Consider the following 14,721-nt stretch of genomic DNA (forward strand, 5'->3'; position numbering starts at 1 on the left):
GCCTCTCCCCTACAAGCGACCCCCACAACCTCTCCCGCTCCCGCAGGCGACCTCATCCACTTGGCCAGTGCGGACATGCAGGGCCCACAGCCCTCAGAGCTGGGTGCAGAGCCGCCCTCGCTCATGGTGGCGTCCAGAGCTTATCACCTCTCCTCGGCTCTCATGTGCATCCTCATGCGCTCCCGAGTCCTCAATGAGGAGCCCCTGACACTGGCGGGTGAGGAGATCGTGGCTCAGGGCAAGCGCTCAGACCCGCTGAGCCTGCTGTGCCAGGGTAACGCCTCGGTTCCCGGCTGCCACTTCTCTATCCCTGCGGCCTTCAGCGGGGCCCTGTCCAACCTCAGTGACGTGGTGCAGCTCATGTTCCTTGTCGACTCCAATCCCTTCCCCTTCGGCTACATCAGCAACTACACCGTCTCCACCAAGGTGGCCTCCATGGCCTTCCAGACGCAGGCTGGGGCCCAGATCCCCATCGGGCAGCTGGCCTCGGAGCGCGCCATCACCGTGAAAGTGCCCAACAGCTCAGACCAAGCCGCCCGGGGCCGCCCCCCGACCCCAGCCGGCTCTGCCGTCGTGCAGCCCCAGGCCTCGGTCAGCGTTGTGGTCACTCCTGAGAACAGCAACCCCGCCGCCGGGCTGCATCTGCAGCTCACCTACACGCTGCTCAGTGGTGGGTGCCAGGGGCGGGGCACTCGTGGCTGCTGCCTCCTCCCAGCCCTGGCCCGGTCTCTCTGGGGGCGGGGGGGGGGTGTGAGCCGGTGTTTGTCATGGACCCCCCAACTCTGTGGCCTTCAGTGAAGCCTGCCTCCCGCTCGCCGGGCTGCTGGGGGCCTGACCCGAGGGTGGTGAGGGATGAGGGCAGAGCAGGTGCAGCCCTAGCACAGAGAGTTCTCCAGCTCTCCAGCCCCCAGGAGCGGGGAGGGCCCCACAGGGCTCCCGTGGGTGTCATCCGGGGTGTGCATGAACAGCCTAGGGCTTCCATCCGACCCTGTGCTTGTGCTGCTAGAGCACTACTTGCCCGAGGAGCCCGAGCCCTACCTGGCCGTGTACTTGCACTCGGCGCCCCGGCCGAACGAGCACAACTGCTCGGTCAGCAGGAGGATCAGCCTGGAGCAGCTGATGGGCGACGACCACAGGCCCTATACCTTCTTCATCGCCCCGGGGTGAGTACATGCCCTGCCACAGAGGACCCATCGGTGGGGTGGGGCTGGTCTCCGAGGGCAGGGTGAACATGGTCTGGTCCGGGCATGCCAAGGTCATGTGTGCTCCCCACAGGAACAGGTGTGGCGGCAGGAGGACCGGGATGTGGGCTGCCCTGTCAGCACGTGGCGGGGGTAGCTCAGCCGAGAGGCTGGGGGCCAGAACATCGCTGTCACTCAGAGCCTGGGGCCGGGCAGGGTCTGGCTGTGACACTCCCCCAACTTTTCCCAGGACCAGAGACCCAGGCGGGACTTACTATCTGAACCTGACTAGCCACTTCCACTGGTCAGCGCTGGAAGTGACCGTGGGCCTCTACGCGTCCCTGTGCCAGTACTTCAGTGAGAAGGACATGATGTGGAGGACGGAGGGGCTCGTGCCTTTGGAGGAGACCTCGCCCAGCCAGGCCGTCTGCCTTACCCGCCACCTCACAGCCTTCGGGGCCAGCCTCTTTGTGCCCCCCAGCCACATCCACTTCATCTTCCCGGTGAGTGGCACCACGTTCCTTGTCCTGAGGAGGTGGGGCGTGGGCCGTGCCTCCGGGCCTGACGGCTCTGTCTCCCCAGGAGCCAGCCTCAAGCACGAACTACATCGTTTTGCTGACGTGTTCCGTGTGCCTGGTGACCTATGCGGTCATGGCCGTGATCCTGCGTAAGCTGGACCAGCTGGACGTCAGCCGGGTCCGCGTCATCCCTTTCTGCGGGAAGGCGGGCCGCTTCAAGTACGAGATCCTGGTCAAGACTGGCTGGGGCCGAGGCTCAGGTGAGGGACGGGCTCCCTCATCCAGGCCCCCGGGCCGCCCCTGCTTGCTCTTTCTGGCTCACTGTCCCTTGTAGACAACAGACCAAGGGCTTGGTTTACGCACTGCTTTGTGTGTAGGAGCTCGTCAGGCTTCTCGGGGCTCTTTGGCCGCGTAGGGCACCCGGGCGCGGGGCCTGCCCACGTGAGCGAGCTGACAGTCCGTGCAGGGGGCACGAGCCCTTACTGGGAAGACGGTACCCATAGCGAGCGAGGACAGCGTGACTTGGATGTTAGACACACTGGAAACCAAAGCGTTCGGTTTCTCGATGCAAAACTTGTCTCGTGGTCTGGACGGTGCCCCCACGTGGCTGCAGGATTTCCCGCACCTGCCGCATTGCCCCCCAGCCGTTCTCTCCTGACTGCTGTCCTTGTTTGCGTGGGAACGTTTGAGGTGAACCCTCCACACTGCCCATGTGCCTGGTGACTTTTGATCAGAATTCCTCTCCCCGTGCTACTACTTTTCACGTCCTCCCTGTGCTTTCACCCTTTGGAGGACCCAGTTCTGTAAAACATTGTGCGCGTTTATCCCTGGGATGGGAGCAGGGAACCGGCGGGTGCGTGGGGACGGGCCGCCGGTCGGAGTGCTGGTCCGTCGTTCCCAGAGCGGACCGGAGAGCTCGAGGCCACATTTGGGCCTCCTGCAGTCACTCGGTTAAGCCGCTCGGATGCCAAGCATGCGCGCCATGGGGGCCGAGTCTCTGGCGCGCTGAGGTAGCTGACGTGGGTCTGTGCGGAGCCAGGACCGCCCGCATCTGGTGGATGAAGGAAGGCATGCCTAGGCTCACGTGTCTGGTCTACGTGTCCGCCCACCCGCAGGTACCACGGCGCACGTGGGCATCATGCTGTATGGGGCGGAGGGCCGCAGCGGCCACCGGCACCTGGACGGGGACAGAGCCTTCCGCCGCAACAGCCTGGACGTGTTCCAGATCGCCACTCCGCACAGCCTGGGCAGCGTGCGCAGGATCCGCGTGTGGCACGACAACAAAGGTCTGTGGGGGCGCTTGCGGCTGCCCCACCGGCACCCCGCCAGCGCCCTCCCGCCTGACTCAGCCCCCCCCCTCCCCTCAGGGCTCAGCCCCGCCTGGTTCCTGCAGCACGTCATCGTCAGGGACCTACAGAACGCCCGCAGCACCTTTTTCCTGGTCAATGACTGGCTCTCGGTGGAGACTGAGGCCAACGGCGGCCTCGTGGAGAAGGACGTGCTGGCAGCAAGTAAGGGCCCTGCCCGTCCCCGCCCCAGCAGCCTGGAGGGGTGGCCCTGTGCCTCTGGCCTCCTGAAGCCCTCCCCTGCCCTCTGCCCAGGTGACGTGGCCCTGCGGCGGTTCCGGCGCCTCCTAGTGGCCGAGCTGCAGCGTGGCTTCTTTGACAAGCACATCTGGCTGTCCCTTTGGGACCGGCCGCCTCGGAGCCGCTTCACGCGCGTCCAGAGGGCCACCTGCTGTGTCCTCCTTCTCTGCCTCTTCCTGGGCGCCAACGCTGTGTGGTACGGGGTCGTGGGAGACGCTGCCTACAGGTGGGTGCCGCGCTGCTAGGGTCCAGGGGGCCCCTCCCGCCCTCCAGCCTGACCCAGCCCGGGTCTCTCTTTTCTCCTGCCACGCAGCACGGGGCCTGTGTCTGCTCTGATCCCGCTGAGTGTTGACACAGTTGCCGTCGGCCTGGTGTCCAGTGTGGTCGTCTATCCCGTCTACTTGGTCATCCTGTTTCTCTTCCGGATGTCCCGGAGCAAGGTGGGCTGGGCACCGTGGAGCTCCCGGAGGGTGGAGTATGGGCCTTACCGCTTGTGCCGAGGGCTGTCCAGTGTGGCCGCCAGAGAGAGAAAGTCAGCGAGGTCATCAGCGCTGACCGGTCTTTAGCTAGACAGACCCAAGGAAACAGAGCACTGCAGATTGTCAAACTCATGCACGACTCAAGGGGACCTTGCCGCTGAGGCCACAGAAACCAGCAGGATGGATGGGGGTCCCGTGAACTGCTGTCCACCAGCCTGTCACATGACTGAGGTGAAACGGACAAGTTCCTGGGAGGACAAGCTCCCAGACCGACTCGGGAGGAAATCGCAAACCAGAGCCGACCTCTAGCAAGAGGCCGGCAGAGCCCTGTGAGACCTCACACGTGCACAAGCCCAGATGGCCTCTCTGACGGGCCCACCACTGCCGAAGAATCCACAGCAGGCTCGTGGACTGACTCGTCCCGGCCCATGCAGCCAGAGCCACACGGGACCTCACAAGACGAGGGAGGTACCGGCTGAACAGTGGTGGCCTCCTTGGAAAGGACCATCTACCGTCGGCCAGGAGTCCAGCACAGTGACCGGCAGCCGCCTGGGGCTGCTTGTGTTCAGTTATCCTGGACTTCCTCAGGTGCACCAGCCACGTTTCACATGCTCTGTAGCAGCATGGGCCTCGTGGCTACCACCTGGACAGTTCAGATGCAGGACGTGTGCATCATTCTAGAACATTCTCTAGCACAGCCCCAGTCTAGGCTCTGCTCAGGAGGCAGAAGTGCCTCCCGCTGACTGCCTGCCTCTTCCCGTAGGTGGCCGGGGGCCCGAGCTCCACCCCCGCAGGGCCGCAGGTACTGGACATCGACAGCTACCTGGACTCATCTGTGCTGGACAGCTCCTTCCTCACTTTCCCGGGTCTGCGCGTGGAGGTGAGTGTGCCCCCAGGGGCTCTGCCGGGGCAGGCGGGGGCGGGGGGGCCTCCTGCCACTCAGGCGGCCCAGAGTCTGAGGTATACTCTGCGCTTCTCAATAGGCCTTTGCTGGACAAATGAAAAGTGACTTATTTTCGGATGATTCTAAAAGGTAGGTGTCCACGGAGAAGATGGGAGCCTTGGTGTAGGTCCGCCACACCCCGTGTGTGCCATGTTATGGCCGTGTGGGCTGTTGCGTGTCCTCGGCAGGTGCTTGCGGGCCCTGGGTGTTGCCACACGCTATCTCAGCCATGTTTGTTCAGAAGCCTCTTGTGTCCGTGTGTGGTGGACTCGGGAATATGTGCACATGTGGTCCCCCGGGCTCCCTCATTTGACCTGTGTGCCCTGCAGCCTGGTGTGCTGGCCATCCAGCGAGGGCACGCTTCATTGGCCAGACTTGCTGAGTGACCCCTCCATCGTGGGCAACACCCTGCAGCGGCTGGCCCGGGGCCGTGTGGGCCGCACGCTGGGCCCAGAGGAGGACGGTCTCTCCCTGGTCAGCCCCTCCTCACCTGCCAAATACTTCTCGGCTTCAGGTGAACAGGGGTGGGGAGGAGTGGTATCTTCATGCTCTCCCCGGGGAGGGTCCAAGGTTGGGGGTTGGAGGGGCCCACGCCCTCCCTGATGTGTTCCTCCTCTCCCCCTAGATGAGGATCTGATTCGGCAGATCCTGGCTGAAGGGGCCAGCAGCCTGGCTCCCACCCAGGACACTCAAGTAGAAACAGATCTGCTCACTGGCCTGTGAGTGCCTGTCCTGGGGGTTGGGAGGCAGTGGGGAGCCCAGGCCGAGAAGCCCTGTTCCCCTCTGGGGCCCAGCCTTGTGCTGTGCTGGGTCCCCCACTGCGGGGCTGGGCGATGTGTGGGAAGGACCTCACGGGGTGGCCCCGGGCCAGTAACCATTGCCTGCAGGCTACAGAAGTGAGTGGCGAGTGGAGGGCAAAGGCAGCCAGCGTGAGGCAGGGCCTGGCTGCAGGGAGGGGTCTCCGGCATGTTTTCTAAATAGTCTTTGTTTTTTTGGCAGAAACTGTTTGGATTTTATATTTTTAAGACTTTCTCAATTTCTGGGCTGGATGGTTCATATAAAATTATATTTATTTTTTTCCTCTAATATCTATTTTCCTATTCCTTTTTTAACTTTTCTCATTTTCAAGCAACCAAAAATCACAGACGTAAACTGTCCCAGAACACAGAGAAAAGGGGAAAGCATCTCGAATCCTTTTACAAAAACACATAACTGTGGCATGATTGTATTTTTATGAAGAAATTGCCAGTCGACTCAAAAGGTCTCTAATATGGGGAAATCCTGGGATAGTAGCTCTAAGCGGAGCAGACCCGGTACCTCCAGCCCAAGACGCTGCCTGCCCATGTCGCCGCGTGCAGGGCAGGACTCGGTCATTGGTGTCGCCTGGCTGTCCTAGCAGTGACTGGCCACCTGCACGAGCGAGAGCGCCTCGTGTCCGTAGGAGACTCTTGAAGCCAGACACACTGAGCACAGCTCCAGGCCAGGTGGCTGCTCGCACCGCGAACGGTCAGGGCACAGCTGTGCAGAGACCACAGCAGGTGTGCACGCTTGCCCCCCAGGAGGCACCTGTCGCATTCCCGCTTCACGTTCCCCCTGCCCCCCATCTGCCCCTGCAGCCCCCCTCTTCTCTGGTGGAGCAGCTCTGAAGCTGGCAAGGTCCGCCAGGCATCCCCCGGTTCGCAGAGCACATGTACTGTTGGAATTTGAAAGACAAATAGGTCTCCTCACCCAAAAACTAATGGTCTTAGTTCACAGAGCTGCATCAGAGCACGGGTGGTTGAGGGCGAAGGTGGGAGGTGTGGGCAGCGCTCACTGGGAGGTTTCAGGCTGAGTAGTTGTGCGGGTGTGAAGAGCAGGCCAGGCCCGGGGCTTGGGGACGGGGCTGGCGGCCGCTGCAGCGGTGCGGTGAGTGGCGGACCGGGTCCCAGGCGGGTGCGGCAAGGACTCCATCCACTGGTGGAGGAAGCGGGAGGTGAGGGGGAGCCGGGAAGGGAGGCTGACACAGGTCTGCAGCGTGAGGAGCAGGGTGGGTGTTGGGGCTCCTCCTCAGAGTCCCTGGTGGGGTTCTGAGCCCCAGCACCAGGTCCACCCGGCTTGGGGCGGTGTCTTCCGTCTCTCTGCTGACCGTGGGGGAGGGGGCTGCACAGCCAAAGAGGCTCAGGAGCTGGAACTGCCTGCCGCCTCCCCTCTCGGCGCCAGGTGAGCAGGACTACTCCCCTTTTCTGTGCTTCAGGTCCAGCGCCCCCGGGGAGAGGACAGAGACGCTGATGCTGCCGAGGCTGGGGGAGAGGGGGCTGCCCAGCCCAGGTCTGACCTGGGAGCAGCCGCAGTCGGCAAAGCTCTCCAGCACAGGTGCATTCTGGGGTCCCCAGGACGCCCCTCCACGCCCCTTCCTGTGGGCTGCCTGTCACCGGTCTGTCTCCCTCCCCAGGGCTGGTGGACGGTCTGCGGAGGCGGCTGCTGCCGGCCTGGTGTGCGCCCCTGGCCCACGGACTCAGCCTGCTCTTGGTGGCTGCGACTGTGGGGGTCTCGGGCTGGGTGGGTGCCAGCTTCCCCCCTGGCGTGAGTGTGATGTGGCTCTTCTCAAGCAGCTCCAGCTTCCTGGCCTCCTTCCTTGGCTGGGAGCCTCTCAAGGTAAGTGGGATGTGGGGGCCCAGCTGCCAGGCTCTGGCACCTGTGGGCCCCTCTGATGCCCACCCCCCCCCCCCCCCCGTAGGTCCTGCTGGAAGCCCTGTACTTCTCACTGGTGGCCAAGCGGCTCCATCCTGACGAGGATGACACCCTGGTGGAGAGCCCAGCCGTGACGCCTGTGAGCGAGCGTGTGCCCCGCGTGCGGCCCCCCCACGGCTTTGCGCTCTTCCTGGCGAAGGAGGAAGCCCAAAAGGTCAAGAAGCTGCACGGGATGCTGAGGGTGAGCTCAGGCACAGCTGACCAGCAGTTGTGCTCCTGTCCCCCGTCTGGGCCAGCGCGGTGTCTTCCTGTATGTTCTCCCTTTGTCGAAAACCTCCCACCTGCCCTTGGCTCCCCACAGAAGGCCCTTTGGCCCCTGCCCCACCTTCTGTCACCTGCCCCACCTTCTGTCACCCCCGATTCGTACCGCCCCAGTCCTTGCTCTGCCTCTTCTCATGCTGACATCAAATGCCTCCTACTGCCTGGCCTCTAGGGATCCTGGGGGTGGTCTCAGCCTTTGGTGGGGCCGTGTCTGCCCCCTACCCCTGGCGGGGCATCGGCAGGTGTCTGGGCTGCCTTCTTGGCACCAGGCACCTTGGCCGTGGGCAGTTTGCTGGCCAGCTCTGTTGCGGTGGGCCTGAGTGGGATTGGCTGACCCCAGGGCTGTCCTCGCCCCCAGAGCCTCCTGGTGTATATGCTCTTCCTGCTGGTGACGCTGCTGGCCAACCACGGGGATGCCTCATGCCACAACCATGCCTACCGCTTGCAGAGTGCCATCAAACAGGAGCTGGGCAGCCAGGCCTTCCTGGCCATCACCCGGTACGGACACCCCCGAGTGCACACACGTACCCGCCGGCCAGGAAGCTGCTGATGCCAACCAGGTCCCATCTTTCCTGGCCTTCTTCCAACCCAGTCCCCGGGGGACATGGGCAAGTGTCTTGGTACAGTTTTGGTTGTCAGGACTGGATATGGTGCCCAGGATAGCCCCCTGACACTTATTTGCCCCAAATACCAGTAGCCTAAGATGAGGGAATGCGAGTCTTTCCCTTGTCCCGCTGGGTGGCCCTGGCAGCCTGCTGTTGGCTGGGCTGGGGCTGCAGGAGCGATGCTCTCTGGGGCTCTGACCCGCCTGCCCCATGGGGTGGAGCGTGTGACTGTGTCTGTGGGCAGGTCTGAGGAGTTCTGGCCGTGGATGTCGCACGTGCTGCTCCCCTACATCCACGGGAACCGGTCCAGCCCAGAGCTGGGGCCCCCACGGCTGCGTCAGGTGCGGCTGCAAGAAGGTGAGCGGCTTCTGGCTGATTGCCGTGTGCCCTTTACCTTCTCCCTGCTGTTTCTTTATCTGTGAAACCAGGACCTCTACCTTCTGGGCTCAGGGAGGGTTTGGGCGATCGTGTTGGGCCCACCCCAGGAAGCTGGTCAACAGTAAGTGCTCCTGGTTTAGTCCTGCTCATTCCCTGCAGCGCTCTGCCCAGACCCTCCTGGTTCAGGGGTGCCTGCGTGCTCTGCGGCCTCTGGCACCTTCAGCACCGGCGACTATGGCATTGGCTGGGGGAGTGCTGCCCACAATGGCTCGGAGACGTGGGCCTACTCTGCACCAGACCTGCTGGGGTGAGCACAGAGGGCGCGCCCGGGGTTCCTGCAGGGCCAGGGCCTGGCTCTAACACTGTTCCTTCGTCAGCAGTGTCTGGTCCTGGGGCTACTGCGCTGTGTACGACAGCGGGGGCTACGTGCAGGAGCTGGGGCTGAGCCTGGAAGAGAGCCGCGCGCAGCTGGGCTTCCTGCAGCTGCACAACTGGATCGACAACAGGTGCGGTGTCTGAGCTCCGTGCCACCCCCCTCATCCGCCCTGCAGGACCTCAGGCAGGCACACGGCCCCTACCGGCCCTCCTCCCACCACCAACTTTGCGGCTCCCCATTCGTTCCTGACGAGCCTCACTGACCACTCGACCTCCACCTCTTCCCGGGTCCATGCATCACCCGCCCCGAGAGCCCCTTCCTCAGGGAAGGCACGCAGGTCTTCTCACCCCGCCCCCTTCTCGCCGCGTAGGAGCCGCGCCGTGTTCGTGGAGCTCACGCGCTACAGCCCGGCCGTGGGGCTCCACGCCGCCATCACGCTGCGCCTCGAGTTCCCTGCAGCCGGGCACGCCGTGACCGCCCTCAGTGTGCGCCCGTTCCCGCTGCAGCGCCTGAGCGCCGGCTTCTCCCTGCCGCTGCTCACCTCGGTGGGTGCTGGCCCCGCCCCCGCCCCCGCGGTCCTCCTATCGCAGGCCCCGCTCACTGCTCGCCCCGCCCCATCCCTCACCAACTCCTCCCGGCGCCGGCCCCGCCCACCACCCTCGCCCCGCCCTAGCCAGTGTTGGCCCCGCCCCCGCAGGTGAGCCTGCTGCTGTTCGCGCTGTACTTCTCGGTGGCCGAGGCGCGCGTGTGGCACAGGGAAGGGCGTACACGCGCGGTGCGGCCCGGGGCCTGGGCACGGTGGCTGCTGGTGGCACTGACCGCGGCCGCGGCGCTGGTGCGCCTGGCCCAGCTGGGTGCCGCTGACCGCCAGTGGACCCGCTTCGTGTGCCGCCGCCCGCGCCGCTTCACCAGCTTCGAGCAGGTGGCGCAGCTGAGCGCCGCGGCTCGCGGTCTGGCCGCCTCGCTGCTCTTCCTGCTTCTGGTCAAGGTGAGGGCTGGGCCGGCGGGGGCTGGCTGGGGTCTGGGCCGGGCTGGCCGGGGTTCGGTCAGCTGACCCCACTTGCCCGCAGGCCGCACAGCAGCTGCGCTTCGTGCGCCAGTGGTCGGTTTTCGGCAAGACGCTGTACCGGGCCCTGCCGGAGCTCGTGGGGGCCGCTGTGGGCCTGGTGGCGCTCGCTGTGGCCTACACCCAGCTGGCCGTTCTGGTAGGTGACGACGGTGAGGCCGGCGGGGGTGGGTGGCGTAGCCCAGGAGGCGCTCCTCACCCGCGCCACCTTTCCATGCAGCTGGTGTCCTCCTGCGTGGATTCGTTTCGGAGTGCGGCCCGGGCCCTCTTGGTGCTGTGCCCTGGGTCCGGGGCTCCTGCCCTGTGCCCTACTGAATCCTGGCGCCTGTCCCCCCTGCTGTGCACGGGGCTCTGGGCCCTGCGGGTGTGGGGGGCCCTGAGGCTGGGGGCAGTCCTCCTGCGGTGGCGGTACCATGCTCTGCGTGGCGAGCTCTACCGACCAGCCTGGGAGCCACAGGACTATGAGATGGTGGAGCTGTTCTTACGCAGGCTGCGCCTCTGGATGGGCTTCAGCAAGGTTAAGGAGGTGGGTACGGCCCAGTGGGGGGGAGAGGGACGCACCCTGGGCCCAGGTGAGCCCAGGGTGCAGCCGGACTGACCGAGCCCCTGTGCCGCCCCCAGTTCCGCCACAAAGTCCGCTTCGAAGGGATGGAGCCGCTGCCTTCCCGCTCCTCCAGGGGCTCCAAGTCTTCCCCGGATGCACCACCCCCCAGCGGGGGCTCTGACACCTCACGGCCCTCCACCTCCTCCAGCCAGCTGGACACGCTGAGCGGGGGCCTGGGCCGGTTGGGGCCACGGGGGGAGCCTGAGCCCTCACGGCTCCAAGCTGTGTTCGAGGCCCTCCTTACCCAGTTCGACCGACTCAACCAGGCCACGGAGGATGTCTACCAGCTGGAGCAGAGGCTGCAGAACCTGCAGGGCCGCAGGAGCACTGGTCCCCCAGCCTCCCCTCCCCGCAGCCCCTCCTCACACCTGCGGCTAGCCCTGCCCAGCCGTCTTGCCCGGGCCAGCCGAGGCATGGGCCTGGCTACTGGCCCCAGCAGGGCTTCCCTGCGGGCTAAGAACAAGGTCCACCCCAGCAGCACTTAACCCCTGGGCCCTGGGCTCATCGCCCTTCCCTGGGGTGGGTCTGTGGCTTCACTCTGGCTTCTCGAAGGGAGCCGGAGCAGACACCGCTCAGTATTAACTTCTGCCGCCCTCAAGGTCTCGGGCCAGGCAGGAGAGCTGCACGAAGGTCCCCCTGGGAGGAGGCAGCCGTTGTCTCTGTCTGGGGGTCTCAGCACTTTAAAGAGGCCATGTGGGCAGCCCCCAGCTCCCCATGGGAGGACACAGCAGTATTGGGCCGAGTGCCCAGCCTCTGAGATGCTAATTTATTACCGGAGTCCTCAGGTACAGCGGGCTGTGCCCGGCCCCACCTCCTGGGCAGATCTCTCCCCTTTGCTAAGGATCCAGGCTTCGGGGAGGGAACCTGCCCCTCCCGTGGTCTTCCCCCCCTAAGTTATTACCTCTCCTGTGCCCCTGCTGAGTGCACTCCCCTTCTGCTGCCGTCTGTGTGTCTATCGTCAGTAATTTATATGGGGTTAAAATGTATATATTTTTGTACGTCGCTCTCTCTTTCACTAGGGCCCAGGGACCCGCTAGCTGAAGCAGTCCTGTGCCCACTGTCACCCACGTTGAGGGGCAGCGGGGACGGCAGAGCAGGCCTCCCTCCCCAGACACCTGACTGGAGGGCCAGCGCCGGCCTGGGACAGGTGCTGGGAGGGGAGGCTTGTTAGAAGGGCCCAGTCCCCTCCTAGGCAGTTCTGTCTCTCCCCCCCCCCCCCCCCGGGGGCCTTGTTCTGCGCCCAAGGCTGCGCAGCGAGAAGGCAGGGCCCAGACCTGCTGGTGCCGGGTCGGGGTGAGGAGCAGGGCGAGGGAAAGACCGAGGTGGTCAGGTGGAAAGAGCCCTCCCCGGGGGCTGGCTCCTGGGGCTGGGGCAGGTGAGCACGGGGCCATGTGTGGTGGTGTGGGTGGCCCAGACAGGCCCTGCACCATGGCTGGTTGGGGGGGGGGGGGGCCTGCCCAAGCTAGCGCCTTGATCCCACCCCCACCGGACAAAGTCAAATAAACCAGCTGGCTGACTGCATCTGTGTCTGAGCCACGCAGGCCAGGAGCCACCGCGGCTTTATTTCGTGCACACACGTCCACGCGGGGCAGCCTCACACGAACTCCGTGAAGTCATCCACTGAGGAGATGAGGCGCTTCCGCTGGCCCGTCTCATACGTGGGCGTGGGCTCTGCCGGCGCCTGAGCAGGGGCTTTGGCGTGGCCCGCGGGGTGCATCTGCATCAGGGGCAGGCTGGGGTTGGAATAGTGGGCTTCCTCCCGGATCTGTAGGAGACGGGAACTTCAGCAGCCAGCCCCGAGGCAGGGGGCACATGCGCCCCGCCCCCCCCGCCCGCCACAGGGGGTCTGGGTCCCCTCTTCCCTACCCGGTGGCGGAGCCGCTTGATGTGGCGGAGCCTGGCGATCCACTTGGAGGGGTAGATGTCAGTGGGGTTGGAGCGGCTGTGATGTACCTGTGAGGCCATCTGGGGGCGGGGGGGGGGGTGAGTGGTGAGCCCTCGTGGGGTGGCACCTGTGGGCCCTTCCCACCCGCCCCCTGGCCCATCCTCTCTGCTCACGTTTGCGTGCAGCGCCATCTGACGGGCCACAAAAGGCAGGTTGCGGTCTGACACGATCTTGGCCACGCTGGTATCCACGAGACCCTCCATGTCTGGGGAGAAACAGAGCTCACCCCAAGGCTCAGGGTCCTGAGTACCACCCTGCCCCACCCCGCCCCGCGGCTCACCTTTCCTGCACTGCAGGGTCACCAGGTTGCACTCATAGTCCAGGGGGGTGATGATGACATGGACGAAGTTGAACTGACCCTGCCCGGACAAGAGCAGAGGTCACCCGGCCCCGAGGACCACTGTCTGCCACTTCCTCCCTCAGCTCGAGCAGGTGGTGGGCTCATCGGGGCGGGTGGCTCGCTACCTGAACAAGCCTGGGCTCTGCTCACACCCTCCTTCCCACCACAGCTGCCTTCCCTCTCAAAACCCCACCTATTCCACATCTGGTTCCCAACCACTGAACCCACCGAGTTCGGATTCAGTCATGACCCCAGACAGGTCTGCGGCCCCTGTCCTCCCCTCCCCGTGGCTCCGGCTGCCACCTGCCTGTCACCCAAGAGCAGCACAAGGAGCTCGGCACGTGCCCAGCCCCCAGCTCTGCACCGCTGCCCGCTCCTGGCTTCTGTCCGGTGACCTCGCCCGAGGCTCCCCGCTGTGTTCAGAACACACCCGCAAACTTCTGAGCACCGGCACCCCTGCCGCTGGGGCCGCCCCGGGCTCCCCACTGCCTGGGCTCACAGCTGTCTGGCACAGCCCCCTGCACCCCGTGACAAGTCTCCCGGACTCAGCCCGCCTCCCACCGTGGGGCCTTGAGCCCTAGCGGCATCCTCTGAGAAAGGTGGTGACCCAGAAACCGACCCCAGCTGCCGTGGGCACACAAGGGAGGTGCCAGGCAGACGGACTCGGAGCCCTTCCGGAGACACAGCACCTCCCGGGCACCCCACAGCCCGCTAAGTACACGTGCACAGCAACTCCGCGACCCCCTGCACCACCGCCGCCGGTGCCCCGGCTTCCGTGGGAAGCCCGTGGGGCCACTGTCCCCGTCATGGTCATTCCAGAGAAGGACGCTGGCTCCCAGGGGGGTCTGCATGGGAGGCCGGTGCCCCTGCGGCCAGCATGCTGACCCTGCCTGGGCCCGCCCCCAGCACCCCCACTCACTCTGATGGTGCCCAGCTTGAAGTCCTCGCCGGAGTCATTGTACACAATGGACACGAAGTCATTGCCCAGATGACGCTTCTTGTCACAGCGGTGCTTGTCCACGTCCTTGGTGGGCATCAGGGTGGCGATGTGGAAGACAGCTGCAAGGCGGACCCGGACGAGCGCTCACAAGAGCTGCTCGGGGCTCGTGTCGGTGGGGCCGGGGCGGGGGGGGGGCACCTCTCGGCTTCCCCGGGGGCTCTCAGTGCCCGCCCGGCAGCAAGGCACCCCTTCCCGAGGGCAGAGCTTCTGGAAGCGGGGCCGCCAGCCCCCGCGCTGCCTGCACGCCCAGACGGGTAAAGGCAGGCCCTCGGCCCCACCCGTGGCCCCCCCGACGGCGAACGGCGGGAGCTGCGTGGCCAGGCGCGTACCTTGCATGATGTCGTCGTGCCAGCAGTAGGTGAACTGGCCGTCCTCCCCACACACGTCCAGACCCCCCAGGTACACCTTGTCCGGCTGGCAGTCCTTGAGCTCGATGAGCTTGCCCAGGCCGGTGAGGAACTCCGTGTACCTGTATGAGCCGTGCTCATTGGACAGGATGGCCAGCTCGCTGCTGCTCTGTGGGCAGGGAGGAGCACGCTGGCACCCGCCCCGCCCCCCATGGCTCCCGGGAGCCCTGAGTCTGTACGATGCCGCCCTGCACTCCCATCCAATGTGCTCACGGGACCTTCCCAACACATCCAGAAGCCCAGCAATCCTCGGAACCCCGGCCCCGGGCCCTAGCCCTGCCCCTCACAGGGACCGCCAGCAC

The 14,721-nt window shown here is 65.2% G+C and overlaps 2 protein-coding genes across 15 annotated transcripts in view; one reads left to right on the top strand and one right to left on the bottom strand.

Annotated features, from left to right (window-relative positions):
• The window catches only part of PKD1 (polycystin 1, transient receptor potential channel interacting), a 41,373-nt gene extending 29,125 nt beyond the window's left edge, over positions 1-12,248 (top strand). For 4 of the 5 annotated variants that reach the window (XM_025877030.1, XM_073899672.1, XM_073899673.1 and 1 more), the window contains 24 exons: positions 47-670; positions 1,007-1,163; positions 1,432-1,684; positions 1,764-1,959; positions 2,815-2,985; positions 3,067-3,210; positions 3,301-3,511; positions 3,599-3,725; positions 4,528-4,644; positions 4,748-4,797; positions 5,037-5,221; positions 5,333-5,426; positions 6,941-7,059; positions 7,139-7,341; positions 7,424-7,618; positions 8,057-8,196; positions 8,548-8,660; positions 8,841-8,988; positions 9,059-9,187; positions 9,428-9,602; positions 9,755-10,045; positions 10,128-10,262; positions 10,344-10,649; positions 10,745-12,248. In XM_025877030.1, coding sequence (XP_025732815.1) covers positions 47-670; positions 1,007-1,163; positions 1,432-1,684; positions 1,764-1,959; positions 2,815-2,985; positions 3,067-3,210; positions 3,301-3,511; positions 3,599-3,725; positions 4,528-4,644; positions 4,748-4,797; positions 5,037-5,221; positions 5,333-5,426; positions 6,941-7,059; positions 7,139-7,341; positions 7,424-7,618; positions 8,057-8,196; positions 8,548-8,660; positions 8,841-8,988; positions 9,059-9,187; positions 9,428-9,602; positions 9,755-10,045; positions 10,128-10,262; positions 10,344-10,649; positions 10,745-11,212 — 4,751 coding nt within the window. In that variant the 3' untranslated portion in view covers positions 11,213-12,248. The remainder of the gene's footprint in view (positions 1-46; positions 671-1,006; positions 1,164-1,431; positions 1,685-1,763; positions 1,960-2,814; positions 2,986-3,066; positions 3,211-3,300; positions 3,512-3,598; positions 3,726-4,527; positions 4,645-4,747; positions 4,798-5,036; positions 5,222-5,332; positions 5,427-6,940; positions 7,060-7,138; positions 7,342-7,423; positions 7,619-8,056; positions 8,197-8,547; positions 8,661-8,840; positions 8,989-9,058; positions 9,188-9,427; positions 9,603-9,754; positions 10,046-10,127; positions 10,263-10,343; positions 10,650-10,744) is intronic. The other variant, XM_025877031.2, reaches the window with a different exon arrangement.
• Positions 12,249-14,721, bottom strand: part of TSC2 (TSC complex subunit 2) — a 33,283-nt gene continuing 30,810 nt past the window's right edge. For 9 of the 10 annotated variants that reach the window (XM_073899677.1, XM_025877035.2, XM_025877033.2 and 6 more), the window contains 6 exons: positions 14,342-14,528; positions 13,932-14,071; positions 12,953-13,031; positions 12,786-12,877; positions 12,594-12,692; positions 12,249-12,492 (listed from right to left, as the gene is read on the bottom strand). In XM_073899677.1, coding sequence (XP_073755778.1) covers positions 12,322-12,492; positions 12,594-12,692; positions 12,786-12,877; positions 12,953-13,031; positions 13,932-14,071; positions 14,342-14,528 — 768 coding nt within the window. In that variant the 3' untranslated portion in view covers positions 12,249-12,321. Of the gene's footprint in view, positions 12,493-12,593; positions 12,693-12,785; positions 12,878-12,952; positions 13,032-13,931; positions 14,072-14,341; positions 14,529-14,721 lie in introns of those variants that run through there. The other variant, XR_012380485.1, reaches the window with a different exon arrangement.

The sequence above is a fragment of the Callorhinus ursinus genome, unplaced genomic scaffold (genome assembly GCF_003265705.2).
Source record: "Callorhinus ursinus isolate GAN/ISIS: 27379988/994484 unplaced genomic scaffold, GSC_fseal_2.0 scaffold13, whole genome shotgun sequence".
In the NCBI taxonomy this organism is placed as follows: Eukaryota; Metazoa; Chordata; class Mammalia; order Carnivora; family Otariidae; genus Callorhinus; species Callorhinus ursinus.